The 18,584-nt window shown below is 37.5% G+C and overlaps 1 protein-coding gene across 2 annotated transcripts; it reads left to right on the forward strand.

Moving 5' to 3' along the window:
- The first annotated feature begins 595 nt into the window (after positions 1-595).
- LOC6585816 (eukaryotic translation initiation factor 4 gamma 3) lies at positions 596-18,103 on the forward strand. Of its 2 annotated transcripts, none has more exons than XM_032732928.2 (17): positions 596-790; positions 1,343-1,414; positions 1,471-1,666; positions 2,446-3,360; positions 4,243-4,896; positions 4,955-5,171; positions 5,466-5,583; positions 5,676-5,737; positions 12,185-14,622; positions 15,241-15,487; positions 15,567-15,730; positions 15,785-16,274; positions 16,337-16,560; positions 16,636-16,782; positions 16,883-17,105; positions 17,170-17,271; positions 17,337-18,103. In XM_032732928.2, exons 3-17 carry the CDS (start codon positions 1,598-1,600, stop codon positions 17,396-17,398), a joined length of 6,132 nt encoding a protein of 2,043 aa, XP_032588819.1. In that variant the 5' UTR covers positions 596-790; positions 1,343-1,414; positions 1,471-1,597; the 3' UTR covers positions 17,399-18,103. The 2 variants fall into 2 exon arrangements, with proteins under 2 accessions (XP_032588819.1, XP_002011442.3); XM_002011406.4 differs by having other exon boundaries at positions 15,250-15,487.
- The last annotated feature ends 481 nt before the right edge of the window (positions 18,104-18,584 follow it).

Here is an 18,584-nt window from a genome sequence, read left to right on the forward strand (position 1 = left end):
TACTTCAGGCTTTTGTTTAATTCAGCCCAAACAATAAGAAATTAATTATTCAGAAATTAAGGCCAGGAGGCATATTTTTCGATTAAGCTCTATATTTTTGAGTAATCCTCGTTTTCATGTATGACATATAACCTATTTATCGGATAGGATTTTGTTTTCATTTTAAATTTCACGAGAGAAAAATTGTAAATAATTTCAAATTTGATTGAGTTGAGCGCGTATATGGGCCTGTTGAATTTAGATTTATCATTTTGATGATAGATCGATATTTTTCGTCAGAATATGTGCACAGTAAAGGATAGTGCTATATATGCATATATGTATGTACATATTAAGGTTTTGTTTTTATTTCTGAATCTAAATATAATAAATAAAAGAAATTTCAGTTTGAGGAACTATCAATGCGGCAACCAGCTGTTTGCAGTTTGTAATTTGGATTACTGTAATATCCTTGTGCTCTTTCAAAATACTAATTTTATTTTATTTGTGCGATATTAGCGAAATACTAAAATACCAAAGAACTGTAGCAGGAAAGAGATATCGATAAATAGTGGGATCAACCATGCCAATGTCTGATACAAAATATATCGATGTATATTGATAGATATTACCATTCCAAGGCAGCACATTGCATGTGGAATGAAATTGATAGAAAATTTGTTTTTGGAAATAAACATAAAAAAGACGAGTAGAACTTAGATTACTACTGTCCAAGTCAATATAAGGAGTGCGATAATTGTTTTTACTATTGTATATAAGTGGTTCAATATTCTAGTGACGAATGCTTCAGGTAAAATACATTTTGAGAACGAAAGCGGACGTAAAGTAAAATTACATGATGACATTTCTTACCACAATGCAATTAGTTGACGTTGCGCTCTCTCATCGCATATAAATGATTAACAATAATGCAAATACAATGTGCAGCTTTTAAAAATTAGTGTTAAGGAAATCGTTTAACTTAAAGTTCAATATTAGAGCGCAAAACACAGAAAGTTCACACAGTTTTTTTTTAACTATTCCATTTTCTTTGTGTGTCGCCGTCGTTCGAGAGTTGTTCAGGTAATCTCTCTATCTCCCTCTCTTCCCCTCATTCTCACTTCGCGCTTCCCTGTCGGTCGCATGTGCGCCAACGTCGCAACGTCGGCAAATACATGTATGTAGTAAAAGCATGATTAAACAGTGAAAGAAAATGCAAAGCCTTACTGCTAATTAATTTTTAATCAATTTTAATTTTTTATTGAACATAAATGTTAAATATTAAAAAATGGTGTATATAAAATATCAATTCAATATTTTGCTGTAGACTATAAAATAATGCATATGATTTTAAAATTTGCAGGCTGAGTACTCGTTCCAAAATTATTAGAATTGCCTCGCCGAACTACTTTGTATATCGACAACATATTTGCAGGTACGGGCCATCACAATCCGCATCAACATTCATAATAATAATATTAGTATTCACAGAAGAATAATCAAATGGTTGTGTGACAGATTGCTAAACGGGGTCTAAAGTCATCCCGGAGATCGCCAAGAAAACGGTATAATAAACCGATTGACGACTTCCGATAACAAACGGATTGGTCAATTCGTAATGCAACCATCTGCTCCAACACTATCAACACAAGCCGATATTGCTAAAGCCATGCAGCCTCAAAATATGGTAAGTTCCCATATTAATTTCCTCTACTTGCTTATTTATACTTATATTTTTACTTTTATTCTTATACGCATATATGTATATGTGTTGCTCTCACTCTAAAATAATTACTTAGTTTAAATCTCTTTCGATAATATTTTCGCAACGAGAAATTGATTTGTTCATATTATCTAAATCTTATGTTTAGTAACTGATTTGCATACAATGATAACAAGGACCAGCATACTTAAGGTAACAAGCATCAGACTACACATATCCGAAAAAGTCTGAGGTGGTAATAATAGTTTATTATCATTAAAATAATTACTATTTGAAGATTCTACAATATTCGAAATATATAGTAAGCCCATTAAATCTGATTTGTAAATCATATTTCTTCCTCTCCACATCTGTAAAGATGTGGAGCAAAAAATAGCTTTATGAAAGTAATTTATATTTCAAAGTAGTCATCGATTAGTTTTGATTTTTAATATAGTAATATTCAACAAAAAACACTATCACACCGTTAGTTTGGGAACTACTACTATCTAGGAGCCACCTGCAACAAAAATAAAATTGAAATTGCTTCAAAAACTTGATTTAATAAATAAGCAGTTCATATAAAGGGAAGCACACAATCTCCTATTTATGTATGACGTCAATATTTGGTTGTTTTTTATTATTGGCTTTTTTATTTAGTTGCTCGTTTCGTTGGGTTTTCTTTTTTTTTTTTTTTTTTATATATATCTTCTAAATATTTCCACTATCCAATGATGATTGGGCGCTGCTTAAATCTGTTGTAGATATTACCGACAAATAAAAAGACTAAAAAGTACGCAACGCAAATGTCTGCTACAAAGCAACAGCCACAGCAACAGCAACATAGTACGTCACAGCCACAGTTTCAGATAAACAAGGCTTACAATGTTGTTTCCATACTAAAAACAGCTGCAACAACGCCAACAAATGCCCAACAAGCGACGGCTCATATGGTACATCAGACACATCTGCAACAACAGCAGCAGCAGCAACATCAACAGCAGCAACATCAACAGCAGCAACATCAACAGCAGCAACATCAACAACAGCAACAACAACAACAAAAACAGTCGCAGCAGCAGCAAAGCTACGCAAATGTCGTTAACAGGCCATTAACATCTGTTAACGCACAGCAGCAGCAATCGACAACAGTTATCTGTAGCGGCGGCAATATAATGGCTGTTAACAATTGTCAATTAAATCTGAATTCGGCAACGATTCAGCAGGACTTGAATACAGCCGCCATTTATAATCTAACAGGACATCGTGCTGCTGCTGCTGCTTGCGGTAGCAATAGTGGAATTATCGAAACAAATTGTCGTCTATTATCGGACATCTCCAAGTCCAGTCAAGTCGGTCCAAATAACAGTCAGCAACAGCAACAACAGCAACTGACAACTGTTGCTGGTGTCGGCAACAATAGTAATAATGGTTGCAGTAACAACAGTAGCATTATCAATGGCAGCAGCCAAAGCATCATTACTCTGGCCAATTCTCATGGTCTAACACTCGGCTCATCGAATAATCCCTCTGCCTATATGCATGACAAAAGTCTGTTGGGGGCGGTTGGGGTTAGTGTCGGCGTCGGTATCAACGTCAGTTGTATCGATAATAGAAAATACGATTACAAGAACAATAATCTGTTATCGAACAGTAATTTTCAACAAGCATCCCAAGAGGTAGGCAACTCTACAATTTCTGCTGTATACCCAGAATCTGTTGAATATGCGAATTCCGGGTATTATAGTTCCATTAGTTATATGTTACAGTCCGAAGTAGGCGTGGCAATCCAAAAAACGTAGCAAGCACAGATCTGGTATTTTTATACTCATTCACGAAAGTGAAATGAGTATATTGGTTTTGTGCAATGTCCGTCTAGCTGTCCGTCCGTCGCTATTGAAGCTAGGGACTTGAAATTTGGTACATATACTCGGGTTGACCACCCAAGACCAAAAAGATATAGCGGATATATCTACACTCACAGGGGGCGTGGCAAATCGCAAAAGTTTATATCTCCTACAGTTTAAGAGCTAGAGCTTAAAATTTGGATAGTTGAGCTACTGCCGACCCGAAAATAATTGTTATGCCTCTGTGGGGGTCTGGCATATTGGGCAAATCGCCAAAACCGAATTTTATACAGGACTAGAGCTAGAAACTCAACACTTAGCTACTGAATTGCTAATACCATCCTCTCTTGATAATCACAAAAAGAATGTATACATAGGATATATATAATATTTATAGCAAATCAGGAATTGGGATGTGAATGAGTATTCTGCGGTCTTCCCTATGGAATCATAGATAAGCTCCCGTCATAAGAGATTTGGGAATTTAATGTATTGTAATTGTAATAGGTAGGTAATTGGTCTCTTCAATTGGTCCCATTGCCAGAGCAATTCATATTAGTATTAGTATACATGTTATCTAGTTCGAATGGATTGTACAGGATGCTTATGGTTATTATATGGTCGCTAGTCATAGTCGTCCATTTGAAATATATGTGTGTGATCTGGAGGGCGTTTAGAAGACTAAAAACTAAAACTACTAATTGCATTTTACAGTATGTTTCGACTGGCAACAACAGTTCTGGAAACAGTCGTTCAAATCAACAAAGTGGAATTTATCGTGGACCACAGGCAGCATCAAATCCGCCCCGTGGCAACGGCACTGGCGGTGGAGCCCGTGCCCCCCATGTTCATATGCCACCGATGTACCCGAATATGGTATTGCAGAATTACCCACAATATGGCCAGCGACAACCAGCGTATCCGGCGCCACATTTACAATATACGCACACGCCCATACCCTATTATACCTATCCATATCTCTCCCCATTGCCACAGCAACAGCCGCCGCCGCATTCACGCAGTGGTGTTGCGGTTAACACAAACTTAGGCAATACAATGCAATCTGTGCAGCCCGGTGGACCCAATGGACCGCTGGCTGGTCCTGGTGGTGCGACACCATCTCAATTACAATTGCTAACAGGTGCTGTACAGCCAGGCGCTAATACAGTTATTGGTGTTGGTGGAACAGCGAGTGGTCAAGTGGGTGTGGGTGTCAACGTTAGTGTTCCGCCAATGGTTGGTGTTATGTCATCTAATGTGACGCCACAACCTGTGCCAGTGCCGCAGCCTAGTAGGCGGCGACACCAGCATCGTTTACAGATTATCGATCCGACAACAAAAAAGAACATACTCGATGAACTGGATAAGGTAAGAAATAATATATATTGAGATGAATATAAAAATCAAAAAAATTTCATACTTACAGAGTAATGTGAGTACGGAGAGTGACTATCAAGAAGCAGGAGCTGCTGCTGCTACTGCGATTGCACCTGCTGCTCCGTCGTTAACGACATCAGCTGTCGTCGCGCATCCAGATGCCTCAATGTGCATCACCCAGCCAGATGCTGGCGGCATCTGTTTACCCCCCAGCAGCGTGTTAATTCAAGGCCCAGATGCGAGGCCCAATATCCAGTATAAATTAGGTAACAATCAAATTAGATATTTGTGTACCCTGTAGTCTGTTTATGTACATGGTATCTGTCGGAGCAAAACGACGAACACGTTCATCGTGGCTAAAAGGAATACATTTAATTCATTACACATACTTTATATTGCCTTTTTAGTCAATATTCGCCATTTTGAATATAGCCTTTCATTATATTTGAGATCACTGCATGATCGTGTCAAGATTAAGCTTAAGATATAAGCTCTATACATATTCAAATAATCTACCTATTTGATTGTAATAATTTGACTTTGATTTTTATCTTTTTTAGATCAAATTCCCGCTCAACGCCAGGATATAATTGTTGGACAGACTCCAGTGGTCTCAGCCATGTCTGATGCACCATCTGTAGAAATATTGCCGAGTTCCCAGAAAAATAAAAGTAAAAAGTAAGTGTCATAACTACCGATTCTGTGGTTGCTACTGTGATATTTAGCTACAATAAAATACTGTTATTTACAAATATATATATTTTTTTTAGAATTCCAATAGTCTCCCCGAAAGATGCACCCGAGTCTTCGTCGTCGTCTGCCTTCTCTTCGTGTAAGTAGTCCGATAATAATTTATATACATACCATGGCACCCTCTCCATCATTATTTATATGTAGTATTGTAGAAATCATTTTTATAGCCTGTACCAATTGAAAATTGGAAATCGGGGTATAATGGTTTTGTGAAAAGCGTGTAACATCGCAGACCCCATAAAGTATATATATTCTTGATCAGGGTGACGAGCTTAGAAGATATAAGGGCTAGAGAGCTGAAATTTGGCATGCATACTCGTGTATACAATTTTTTCGATAACTCATCCGATAAATTTTTTATCGAAAAAAATCGAAAAATCGACTTTTTTTTTTTTTTTTCAGCCCAATTTGAACACTTTTAGACCTGGAGACTTGAAATTTCCGTTGTATATAAAGTTAATTGATACAAAGATTTTGATTTACAGATTTGGGATACCACTCCCTCTTCGCCCCCAATTTGTAAAAAACGTATTTCAAGTACTAGAGATTTGTGCATTTCTACACACATTTGAATCGTATAATCACATTCTAAAAGTTTCATAGAGATAGTCCTACAGTTAACAAATTCTCAAAATATTGCCCACACTGCAGCGCAGACCAAGCGCTGCTTACTGCGCAGTTAGCAGAGCGCGTGATTATACGTGTGTGTAGATGAGCGTGTATGCATGTGTTCATAAAAGAAGTGCAGAATAAGTAGAATATCAGCTTGGAGGGTTCAGGGTATCTCCTCGACTGGAGCCTTCTTACTTTATCAAATTTTTTTTTTCTACTCATTCACGAAGTAATATGAGTTTCCCTACTTGTGATCTGTGAATGAGTAAAAATGAGCAAGACAGAAGTGCAATGGAAGCCGTATTTAGAGTTTTGTTCATGCATAGGACATTTTTGTTCTAGTTATCAAATTTAAATTTCAGTTGTTTAAATATAGTCGGTGTGTACTTATTAAGAGAACTTTTAGTCACGAATTTACTGGATTTTTAGATATATCCAGTTATGTCTTTATGGTACCCTAAGACATGCTGGCGTCATTATTAATAGAGAAGTTGAATAGTACTCAACATCGGGGGTATCCAACCACAAATAATAAGAGGAGATGCATCGCCTTTGCCAACAGCGCCATTTCGCTGCTCGAGAAACGAGATACAAATTCGAAACTAATCCATCTAGAAAGCACAGGTCGAGACTGGTAGAGTACGAAATCCCCTGAATAATTCTTCGCGTCTTTTCTGCTTACATCAGAAACAGTACATTCATATACAAACGCAGTTAGACAGGCATATGCACGCACGCATAAATTTACATGGGCTTACTACGGGAACTTCATTGTTAAATAACTATTTTTGTAGATGGACTATCTTAAAAAAAACTTGCAGATAGTGATTATAGCATTCGATTGCGTGCATTTGCCAAAGCATAAGTCTTTAGTATTTGAAATATGCCTTCTAGAAATTTATGAATAAGGGGGTGAATTAGGAAAAGGGGGTGGAATTTAACAAAAACGAAATTCTATGAAATAAACAAAAATAAATGTTTAAACACGTAAGAAAGCTCTAGTCGAGACTGCTCGACTACAAAATCCCCTGAACCCTTCGAGCAACTGATATTTTAATAATTATTCGCACATGCACACACCCTATACACAGGCATACGCACGCACGCATGAGCACGTATAGGCTGCAGTGTGGACTTCCTGCGGGAACTTAGTGGTTTAATAACTTTTGTTGTGGATGAACTATCTCCATGATGATCGTGATTATAACATTAAAATAGCAGAAGGAGGCGTGGCAGACCCCATAAAGTATATATATTCTTGATCAGGGCGAGCTGAGTCGATTTAGTTCTGTCCGTCTGTTTGTCCGTACGTATGAACGCGTCAATTTCAGAAGATATAAGAGCTAGAGACTTCAAACTTTTTTTAAATGTCCGAATTTACAGTGCGGCTATCGAGTTTATCACTAAAAATCGATAACTCATCCCGTTCTTTTTTTATCGATAAATCAGTTATAAAATTATATCTCCTACATCTTTGGGGCTACAGCTTCCAAACTTTGAATGTATATTTATATGCATTTTATACAATTTCGGCTTTTGTTAAAATTTACCCCCCACCTCTATATCCAGCCCCTTACTATCATCTTTGTAAAAGGCGTATTTCAATTACTAGAGACTTGTGCTTTGGCAAATACATGTATGTCCATGTTATGATTATAATCTAAAAGTTTCATGAAGAAGTGTATGTCCAAAGTTATTAAACAATTAGGTTCTCATAGTACACTGCAGCCCATGCATGTTTATGCGTGGGTGCTTGTGTGTGTATGTGTTTGTGTACGTGTGTGTGTATATGTGTTTGTGTACGTGTGTGTGTATATGGTTGTGTATGTGTCTGTGTATGTGTGCGTGTTTCTTGAGTAAGCAGAAAGACGCGAAAAATGGTTGAAATAGCTATTGCCCGAAGGGTTCAGGGGATCTCGTAGTCGAGCAGTCTCGACTAGAGCTTTCTTAATTGTTTTTTAAATCGCTATGCGCGTGACATTCACGTACCAACCAAATTTGAAGTCTCTAGCTCTTATATTCTGAGATCAACGCGCTAATACATACAGACGGACGGACAGATAGATAGACATTGATTACTAACAGAGCAAACATGATTAGGTTATGCCAGTACCCGCCATTGTTCATTTTCCTTTTTCAATTAATGCAGTGTGTATTACAGTCAATCAATTCGGATAGTTCGGTAAAGTAATGTTATCGATCATGTTATTACTACAAATGCCTTTATACGGTCGAGAGACCAATGTCCATGTGTGATTATTTCAGTACCAAATCAAATTGTAGATTATTCTCTTCACTCTCTCAGTCTCGCTCTCTCTCTATCTGAAGATTTTAGGCAATCGCATCATTAAGTGGTTGGTTCATTGAATATGTTAAACTTCATCGGAGCGCACCCGCACGTCAACACGTGCTTTGGCCAGAATGGCTGAGTGTGTGGACATGTGTCTGTCTGCCTCTCTGAGTATGGATGGGCATGTCTTGTGAATGCGTGAGTCCATACGCACTCACACATCTATGGCCTGTGCTTGTGTGTGCGTGGGTCCGCTAGAACGAGAAGTGGTGCATGAGCTTTTACTTTTGCTTTTTCTACTATACATGTTTATGAGGTTGTTTTTGCTGCTGCTGCTGCCGGTGATGGCACTGGTGGGGCTAGTAGTCGTTGTCGCATGATCTGACTCTCTGCTTCCCTTGACGCATGCAGAGTATTTCAGTTGCGGCCTTCGCTGCTTGTTGTTTAAACCGCGGCCGGTCCGCTAGCTGTTCGATGCGATCGTTTGGTTTGTGTTTGTGTTGGTGCGATTCGATATTATTTGTGTGTCTATCTATAGCGCTAGGCAACATCGCGACAATTGCTTGGACGGCATACACACACAAACACTTGCACATGCACGCAATAGTCTCAAAAGAAAATAACATATGCCCATAAGTATTTCGTACTTAAAAGAAAGGAGCAATAAATGTGTGCAAAGCTCTCTCCTACAACTTAACGGTTAATTAGCACATCTTTTGCTGTATCAGCAGGAAATGGAAACACATTTACTATTCACGTCTCGCTTTATTTCATAAACGTAATCTTATCGTAAAATACTTACCAAAACGGATGCCAACTATCTCAGCTGTGATACAAAGTAATGGGATAACAAATATTATAGCAGAAAAGAAGTTATTGGTACGTTTAATATGTTTAAAGGTCTGTCTACAAGTGTGTGTATGCATGTATATATATATATATGTGATAGCAACTATACACACATAGATGTGTATATACAGTGGCGAGCACGTATGGATACATGTTGGCCAAGTTGACTAAAATGCCTGTAAACACATAACAAATTCATGAATCTGTCTGAAATTTTGGAATTACATTCATTTGATATATTTAAATACGATGGTAAAATCATTTGCTTCACTTTTTGATTCTAAATTCAAGTTTTTCAGATGAATAAAAAGAGCTATGTATCCAGTTTTGCTCGTTTTAAACTTTTTCAAAATATTTACTATTAATATTTTGTCCAAAGATCTTTAGCTTTAATCACACTTTTCCAAAAGAGGCATGCGGAATTTCGCTCAACTCCGCCTGGATCCGACACTAAAACTCTTCATCCCAGTCGGTGGTGTATCTTACATTGATAGCCTTTTATTAACCAATGCATAAATTTGTAATGGGGCTCAGGACTGGACTTTGAGTAGGCCACTCAAAAATTGTTGATAATCGAGTTAATTCTTGAAGATTTTCGTTTTGTACTGGGAGTCATTCTCCTGCTGAAACACGACTTCTTTCTCGGGAGACTCACTATTATCCACAAAATCTGGAAGGTAGGCCTTCATAATATTTAGACAGTCTTCCTTAATCATAAATCCATCGATCTCAACCAGCGGGTAGATGTTCCACCATGTGAAACAGCCTCATAGCATCAGGCACACTCCACTATGCTTCATGGTCATTTTGAGCTTATGCTTGTGCAGATTCCCGTTCGCCTCAAATTCTACAAAGACCATAGAAATCGAACCGAATACGATTGGAAGAGGGTTATTTGGTCGGATGATACGAAAAGAAATCGCTACCCGTCTGACAGAAAGGAGTATTATTAGCACCGGCAACAGGGAAAGCTGAATATGCATTATGCCACGCCTGAACCCCATTACAAATTTATGGGCATTGGTTAATAAAAGGCTATCAATGTAAGATACATCACCGACTGGGATGAAGAGTTTTAGTGTCGGATCCAGGCGGAGTTGAGCGAAATTCCGCATGCCTCTTTTGGAAAAGTGTGATTAAAGCTAAAGATCTTTGGACAAAATATTAATAGTAAATATTTTGAAAAAGTTTAAAACGAGCAAAACTGGATACATAGCTTTTTTTATGTATTCATCTGAAAAACTTGAATTTAAAATCAAAAAGTGAAACAAATGATTTTACCATCTTATTTAAATCTATCAAATGAATCTGATTCCAAAATTTCAGACAGATTCATGAATTTGCTATGTATTTATAGGCAATTTCGAATCGAATTGGCCAACATGTATCCATAGGTGCTCGCCACTGTATGCATTTACTTTTATGTATGTATTTACTTTTATACTTTCGTATATGAGCTATATCTGTGATATAAATGTGGTTGTTTCTAAAAAAAACCTTTTTTTAGGATTGCAATACAGATTGTCTTTCAAACCGCCAGACTTCTCGACTAAGACATGCCATTGAAAATGTGAAATCAGAGTATAATGGTTATGTTAAATGTTAAATGTCTGTAACAGACAGAAGGAGGCGTTGCAGACCCCACAAAGTATATATATTCTTGATCAAAAATCGATAAGTTCTTCCGTTATTTTGTTATCGATTAAAATATTAACGAAAATCAGTAATCCATAAGTTTGTAAAAGGCGTATTCTGCTTTGGCAAATGTATTTTAATATTTTAATCACGATCTTCATGGAGATAGTGCATACACAGGAAAAGTTATTGAAAAATAAAGTTCCCATAGTTAGCCCACACTGCAGCTCATGCGTGTTTATGCGTGCCTATGTGTGTCGAGAGTGTGTGTTTCTTGTGTAAGCAGAATGACGCCGAGAATTATTGATATATATATATTAGTTCCTCAAAGGGTTTAGGGGATCTTGTAATCGAGCAGTCTCGACTAGAGCTTGCATACTTGTTGATTGTTTGTGGGCCGTAAGTCAGTCTTTTGCTCCTGGTATTGGAGCTCCAAGACTAACTTCAGGGCAGCCTCCTCTTCTGATCCCAAGCGTGTTGTGTACTGATTTTTGAGTGTTTATCGCGATGTTTGGGCAGGTCGAGTTGTCGATGTTGCCTGTCTTTTTCTGACTTGGCAGCTTCTTTCAGATTCATTTGAGATTTAATTGCTGGTATATATGCGATGTAATGCACAGGGTTATGCTTATTAAGTATATATATTTGTAATCATTCCATCTACACCGTAAACACATAGTGCTATTCGAAGTCGCAAATGATAGAGGCTTGCATTCAATAATAATAATAATCAATATTTTGATTTAGTTTTTAAATGATGCCCACTTAAGATTATAAATATCCTGTGTCGCCCTGTCATAATGATAAAACAAAATTTTAAATAAAGGCTTGCGACAACTTCTCGCGTATCAATATCACAATCATGCTCTGAAAAATTGAAAAGTTTTATTAAGTAATTACATCTAAAACTAATTTATTTATTGATTCCCATAAAAAATAAACTAAGTTTGCTGCAAGTAGAGAAATTTAAGCCCCGCAGTTAAAAAATTGAAGACAGTTATAAATTTAGTTTTTAACTTAAATTTATATATATAAAATATTTGTAAATATATATTATAATTTATTGTTTTTTAAATGTTTTACAAGTATTATTTTAAAACATATTTAAAAATTAATAATTTCCTTTAAAACGATATTTTTCAGTCAAAGTGGATGATGTTTCTAAAACAAGCGTCGAAAGTGCGAACGAGCCCAATCAACATTTACAGTCAGACTTTGTTGCACAAGAAGAAGAAGAAGAAGAACAACAACATCGACAAAAGTCACAGCAACAGCCGCAGCAGCAGCAACAGGAATCACATTCACCGTTTATGGCGGCAAACACAGCGGAACAGCAAATTGTCGACATAGTCGAAGTAGGTGACAGCTCAGAAGCGGTTCAGCAGCAACAGCAACAGCAACAGCAACAGAACAACAACGAACAAGGACTTACAGTAATTGCAGTCGAAGTGGACTCAACGGCAGAGAATGTCGAGCTGAGCTCGACTGGTACCGCAACAAGTGAAGTTTCTGTATTGCCTGACAACGTATCTAGCATGTATATAACTGAGCCAAGTCTCTCAACTAATTTAAGCGAAACTGTAGCTGATGGCCAGGTGGAAGGGGAGGAGGCACAACGTATTGTTGTCCCAGTAGTAACTAGCTCACATGAAAGCACACCCGATGAGACTGATCGAGCCCAACAAATGCCAGACTTGGAAGCGACACCGATTGGGGAAAATGTGAAAGAAGAAAATGAGAGAAATGAAACATTAACGAAAACGATATCAACGAATAGCTTGGCAACAGCAGAGGATGCCAAGGAAGTCAAGGATGCGGATATAGGAAAAGTAGTGGAGCCAAAAAAAACGGAGACATCAGCCGCTGATGAACAACAAGAAGCTATCGCCGATGGTGTTGCAATGGAAACCTCGGAAATCGCGGCATCGTTGATCAACTACAATGAAGGTCAATGGTCACCGAGTAATCCAAGTGGTAAGAAGCAATACGATCGCGAGCAACTATTGCAGTTGCGAGAGGCGAAGGCTTCACGTATTCAACCCGAAGTGAAAAATGTCTCAATATTGCCGCACCCAAACCTAATGCCTATGTTTATGCGTAATAGCAATAATAATAACAACAATAATAACAATAAGCGGGTGCAATCGATGGTTGGCATTGGTGGCAGTCGAAATAGTGAATCGATTGGTAATAATTTTGGTGGCAAGCAAGCTTCAATGTCCGGTGTTCAAGGCGGCGGCGGCGGTCGCAGCAGCATGAAAGGTATGATCCATGTCAACCTATCACTTAACCAAGATGTTAAACTGAATGAGACGGAAAATGCCTGGCGACCACGTTTACAAAATAATAAGCACCAACAGGACTCGACGAGCGGCAGTAACTCCGATGGTAACAAATCAATCCATGAAAAAGACGAGCTTGTCCGTAAAGTGCGTGGAATTTTAAACAAGCTAACGCCAGAAAGATTTGACACGTTGGTTGAGGAGATAATTAAACTCAAGATCGATACCCCCGAGAAAATGGATGAGGTAATTGTGCTTGTCTTTGAGAAGGCTATCGATGAACCAAATTTTTCCGTATCATATGCAAGACTGTGCCATCGCCTGATAAGCGAAGTTAAGGCACGCGATGAGCGCATGGAAAGTGGCACAAAATCGAACTTACAACATTTCCGTAACGCACTACTCGATAAGACGGAAAAAGAATTCACACAAAATGTCTCGCAAGGCGCGGCAAAAGAGAGGAAACTACAGCCGATTATTGAGAAGATAAAAAAATGTAATGATCCCAATGAAAAGGCTGAGCTGGAAGCACTGCTCGAAGAGGAGGAGCGCAAAATACGTCGTCGTTCCGGCGGGACTGTGCGTTTCATTGGTGAACTTTTTAAAATCTCAATGTTAACTGGAAAGATTATATACTCTTGTATCGATACGCTGCTGAATCCGCAATCGGAAGATATGCTAGAATGTCTGTGCAAGCTACTAACAACAGTTGGAGCTAAATTTGAGCAGACGCCAGTTAGTGCGAAGGAGCCCGGTCGTTGCTATTCTCTGGAGAAGTTAATAGGTAGAATGCAAGCAATTGCATCTAAAACTGATAAGGATGCCGCCAAAGTTAGTTCCCGAGTGCGATTTATGCTTCAGGACGTTATCGATTTGCGCAAAAACAAGTGGCAATCGACCCGGAATGAGGCTCCTAAGACAATGGGGCAAATTGAAAAGGAGGCTAAAAATGAACAGTTATCTGCACAATATATGAACTATAGCAGCTCAATATCGACGACAACGTCAACATCCAGTCCCAACGGAGGTGGAAGTGGCGGTGCCGGCAAACGTGATGCACGGTTCGGCGACGCGCGTTCATCTGGCGGTTATGGTGGCAGTCATAGTCAACGCGGCGGCGATGGTGTTAGTAGTATGCGACATCAGCAATCAAACAGCGGCACTGGCAGCGGCAGCGGGGCTGGTGGCAGTGGCAATGGCAATCATTCAAATGGAAACAATGACGACAATACGTGGCATGTTCAGACTAGCAAGGGCAGCCGCTCCCAAGCTGTGGATAGCATCAAGCTAGAGGGTTTGGTTAGTAACTTACGATTACGATGTCCATTTCCAATCGCTTCTTACTTTTTATGCCTAGCACCCATTGCAAATTTGAGTTTATTATATCATGTCCTAGGATTATGGTCTTCTCAGCTGTAAGTAACGGATGGAAGGCTGCGTAGTTCAGCCCAATAAGTACATATATTATTGATCAAGACGGAGGTTCCTATATAGCTGTATTTCAGTTTACCGTATAAATTTATACATGTTCCAGTGCATGGCTCATTCTACTTTTCAATCGAACATAATTCATAATTGTACTTGTATTGTACTTGAGTGCCATAGAAAGAGTAAGGTTTTATTTTAATTTAATTTTATTTTTTTTTTAAATATATTACTTCATTTTAAATAGTTTAGTATGGAGTTTTTCATTTTATAAGAATTCATTCCATGTTTTATGCGGGCCGAAGCAGAAAATCCTCATAGAAAAAGAAAGACCAATTTCCCATAGGAGAACGTATAACAAAATTCAGTCGTGTAGAAAGGGAACGGATAAATATGTGGGAGCGCGTGGGCTTCCTTTTATGCTCTGTATTATAACTGTCTATGGTCGCAGGGTATCTGCTTAAAAAAAAATTGAATTCGCTATATTTGCAGACTTTACAGCTGAATCAAAATTTGGATAACAAAAAGATGGGCGGCGTTAATCAGTTCATTAACTGGAATAACAATGCCATTAAACAATCGTCGACAACGCCAACGACAACACCATCAAATTCATTTGCTCCGCTCTCGTCATTAATTGACAATAAAAGTAGCACGGATCGAGACCGTAGTGGTGGCCCCAGAAATAAAGGTTCATATCACAAAGGCTCCATTGAGCGGGATCGATACAATGACCGTGGTAAGTGTGGCACAAAATACTATAACCAACCCATAGCTGAATGAAGCTATATACAAAAATGTTATATTTGATTTTATAGGCATGCATTCACGAACTGGTTCATCGCAAGGCTCGCGTGAGAATTCGTCATCGCGCGTCGCACAAAATGCGCAAAATCGTGGCATGATGAGCTCTTCCATGCAAAAATCTGCTAGTCACTCAAAATATACTCAGCCAACGCCAGCAAGCAGACTTTCCAACAAGGTGCGTATATATATACACTACTACAGTTTTGATCCTCAATTCTTTCCTTAATAGTCCCTAGGTTCTTCTTCCTTAAGCAGTGCGGGCGGCATACACAAGGGCATTGAACAACAGCAGCAGCAACAGCCCAATTTATCAAGTGGCTCAATCTCAGCTAGCACCTCAGCATCTCAGCTTCAGTCAACAACTAAAGGCATCGCGCCGCCAGCAACATTCATTGTGCCAACGGAGTCCGATTCGAAACTATTTAAATCTGTTTTGTCTGATATACTTGAAGCTGATTTAATGGTCGCTGAATGCATACAACGAATATCAGAAGTGCAGCGCTGTGGATTTTTATATTACATACTAAATGAATATTTGCATTTAGCGCAAGTGGGCAAACAAAACAGAAGTCATCTTGCAAACGCAATTGCCCAATTAATACAGCAGAATTACATTTCCGCGGAACATTTTAAACTGGCATACAACGAATTTTTCAGCACTGCTGCCGATTTAATGTTTGATGTTCCTGAATTGTGGCTGTATATTCTTCAGTTCACTGGTTTGTGCATATTAATATAGCGTATATATCGTATAATATATATAATTGTTATTTGTATTTAGGTCCATTAATAGTCAAGAAACATTTGACGATAACTGATTTGTGGAACAAAAATGCATTAGACAGCAGTCAACTGAAAATGGGTAAAAAGTTTCTTCATTGTTTTTTGACATATTGTACAAGGGAAGTAGGACCTAGCTTCACACACAGCATATGGAAAAAATTTAATATGCGCTGGTCAGATTACATGCCTGATAATGAAGTTAGTGATTTTATAAAATCGAATGTAAGTTTTACTTTACTGATATATGAATGTATTTGTATTATATATAATAATATTGTAATCTATAATACCTTATAGAGATTTGAATATGTGGAAAATATATTGAAGACGCCAGTGATTGATGAACGCGATTCCCACGAAACACACGTCCAAAATGTGATAGATCATATTGAGCAGTTGCTTAAGGAAGGCTCAACTGCTGATGAAATTATTGATTATATCAATGTAAGTTTGCAAATTCGACAACTGCTACTCGTTCAAGGCAACCGGTTACAGCATTCTTACGTGTTCTTTTTTAATATATTTAAAAATAAATACTTAACAGGGCAATATTGTTGTGGCCGATAAGCTGTTTATTAGAGGATTGACAGAAACTTTATGCAAATTTGCAATCGTTTACAAGGATAATAGCTATAAGCTTGATCCAGAACTCTTTCAAAAATTCTGCATACCAGTTTTTCAACGTTTTATCGGTTCTAATGAAGATCTTCAGCTCGAGTGCCTTTACGGAGTACAGTTGCTCGTTCATAGCTGGGAACAACCTAGAGGTATGGAAAAAATAATTTCATTTTGATTTTTAAAAAATATATTGGAAATTTTTGTCTCGTTCAGGGCTATTGAGCGAACTTTTTGGTGAACTCTATGATGGCTTTGTTATACAAAAGGAGTCGCTCTATAAATGGCGCGATTCGAAAGACCATTCAGCAGGCAAAGGTAAACAAATAAATAAAATATATAATAATATATTGTATATGCATAAATTTTGTTTTCTTATACAGGCGTGGCTGTTAAGAGTGTGAATCCATTTTTAAACTCATTATTCAACGATGAAGCCAATTAATATATATATACTCGTCGAGCTGATAGAACGAGTTTTAAGGCAGAGCGAAAATACACAATTTAACAGAACACTAGCAACAAAGTAAATTTTGCAGAAAAATAAAATATATACTTTCATATATATAAAGAAGTGTGGAGTTGTGGCGGAGGAACCAGAGTAAAAAATGATGAATATTCTGTTAAAAAAAATGGATGAATGCATATACACTACACGATTTTACACGGACAGAGTATATATATATATATGCATGTAAATTACAATGTATGAATGTACTATAAAAATAAAAGCTAACCTGAAGGAAATTTATAGTTATATAATAATTATTTACATACAATGTTATATGATATTGAGGACACAGTAAATGATACGGATAATTGGCAGCATCTACTAAATATGCTTCGCTTCGCATCCACACACACACACACACCCACACTGAAATGGATCGAATCACGATACCTCACAAAATCGTTTTATGTTCTGAAAATTGCACGTCAACTGAAAATAAAATAATAAAAAAATTACTAACAAGTAAAAAGAGAATAATAATAATCCAAGCCTAAAATTAATCTTGCAAAATTTTATAGACCTAATTGCCTAATCGTTTATATTTGTATCTCTAAGAGATTATCAATCTATTTGTAACTTTAAAAAAAGGAATGATAAATTCATTTTAAATATAATGTTTTTAAAGGTGAACAAACAAAACACACAAACCCGATTATTTTGTTGTAGAAAATGTCTCTCTCACTTGTGTATAAGCAGTAGAACTTCTGTGGAGTAGAGAGGTTAGACCTAATTGTTACTAAATTATTATTATTTCATAAAATTCAAGTTTATGTATATTCACGAAAATAGGAGCCAGCGCCCCTGGTCTCTAGCGCCCTAGTCAGCAATTGTTGTCAAAAGTCATTATGATTTAACACATTGCCAAATGTGCAAACTAAGAATATTAATTGATCATGCAAAATCTAATATAAGTTTCAATTGCTAATTATACTTCAACTCATTGTAAATGGGGTATAATGGATTTGTTAAATGTATGTAAAAGGCAGTCGATATAGCCATGTCTGTTTGTCTGCCCATCCGCCCGTCTGTCCGAATGCTGAACACATAGAAGAGTCAGAGCAACGTACATATAGTTGCTTGTAGTGTGCTAGCAAACTTTGCAAATATATTGGATAACATT

Source organism: Drosophila mojavensis, unplaced genomic scaffold, assembly GCF_018153725.1.
Source record: "Drosophila mojavensis isolate 15081-1352.22 unplaced genomic scaffold, ASM1815372v1 contig_151, whole genome shotgun sequence".
Taxonomy (NCBI): Eukaryota; Metazoa; Arthropoda; class Insecta; order Diptera; family Drosophilidae; genus Drosophila; species Drosophila mojavensis.

Coding starts and splice junctions, on each gene's coding strand:
- LOC6585816 (XM_032732928.2), top strand. CDS start 1,598: ATGCAACCATCTGCTCCAACACTATCAACACAAGCCGATATTGCTAAA. Junction 16,783..16,882: donor AAATTATTGATTATATCAAT/GTAAGTTTGCAA, acceptor AATACTTAACAG/GGCAATATTGTTGTGGCCGA. Junction 17,106..17,169: donor TAGCTGGGAACAACCTAGAG/GTATGGAAAAAA, acceptor TGTCTCGTTCAG/GGCTATTGAGCGAACTTTTT.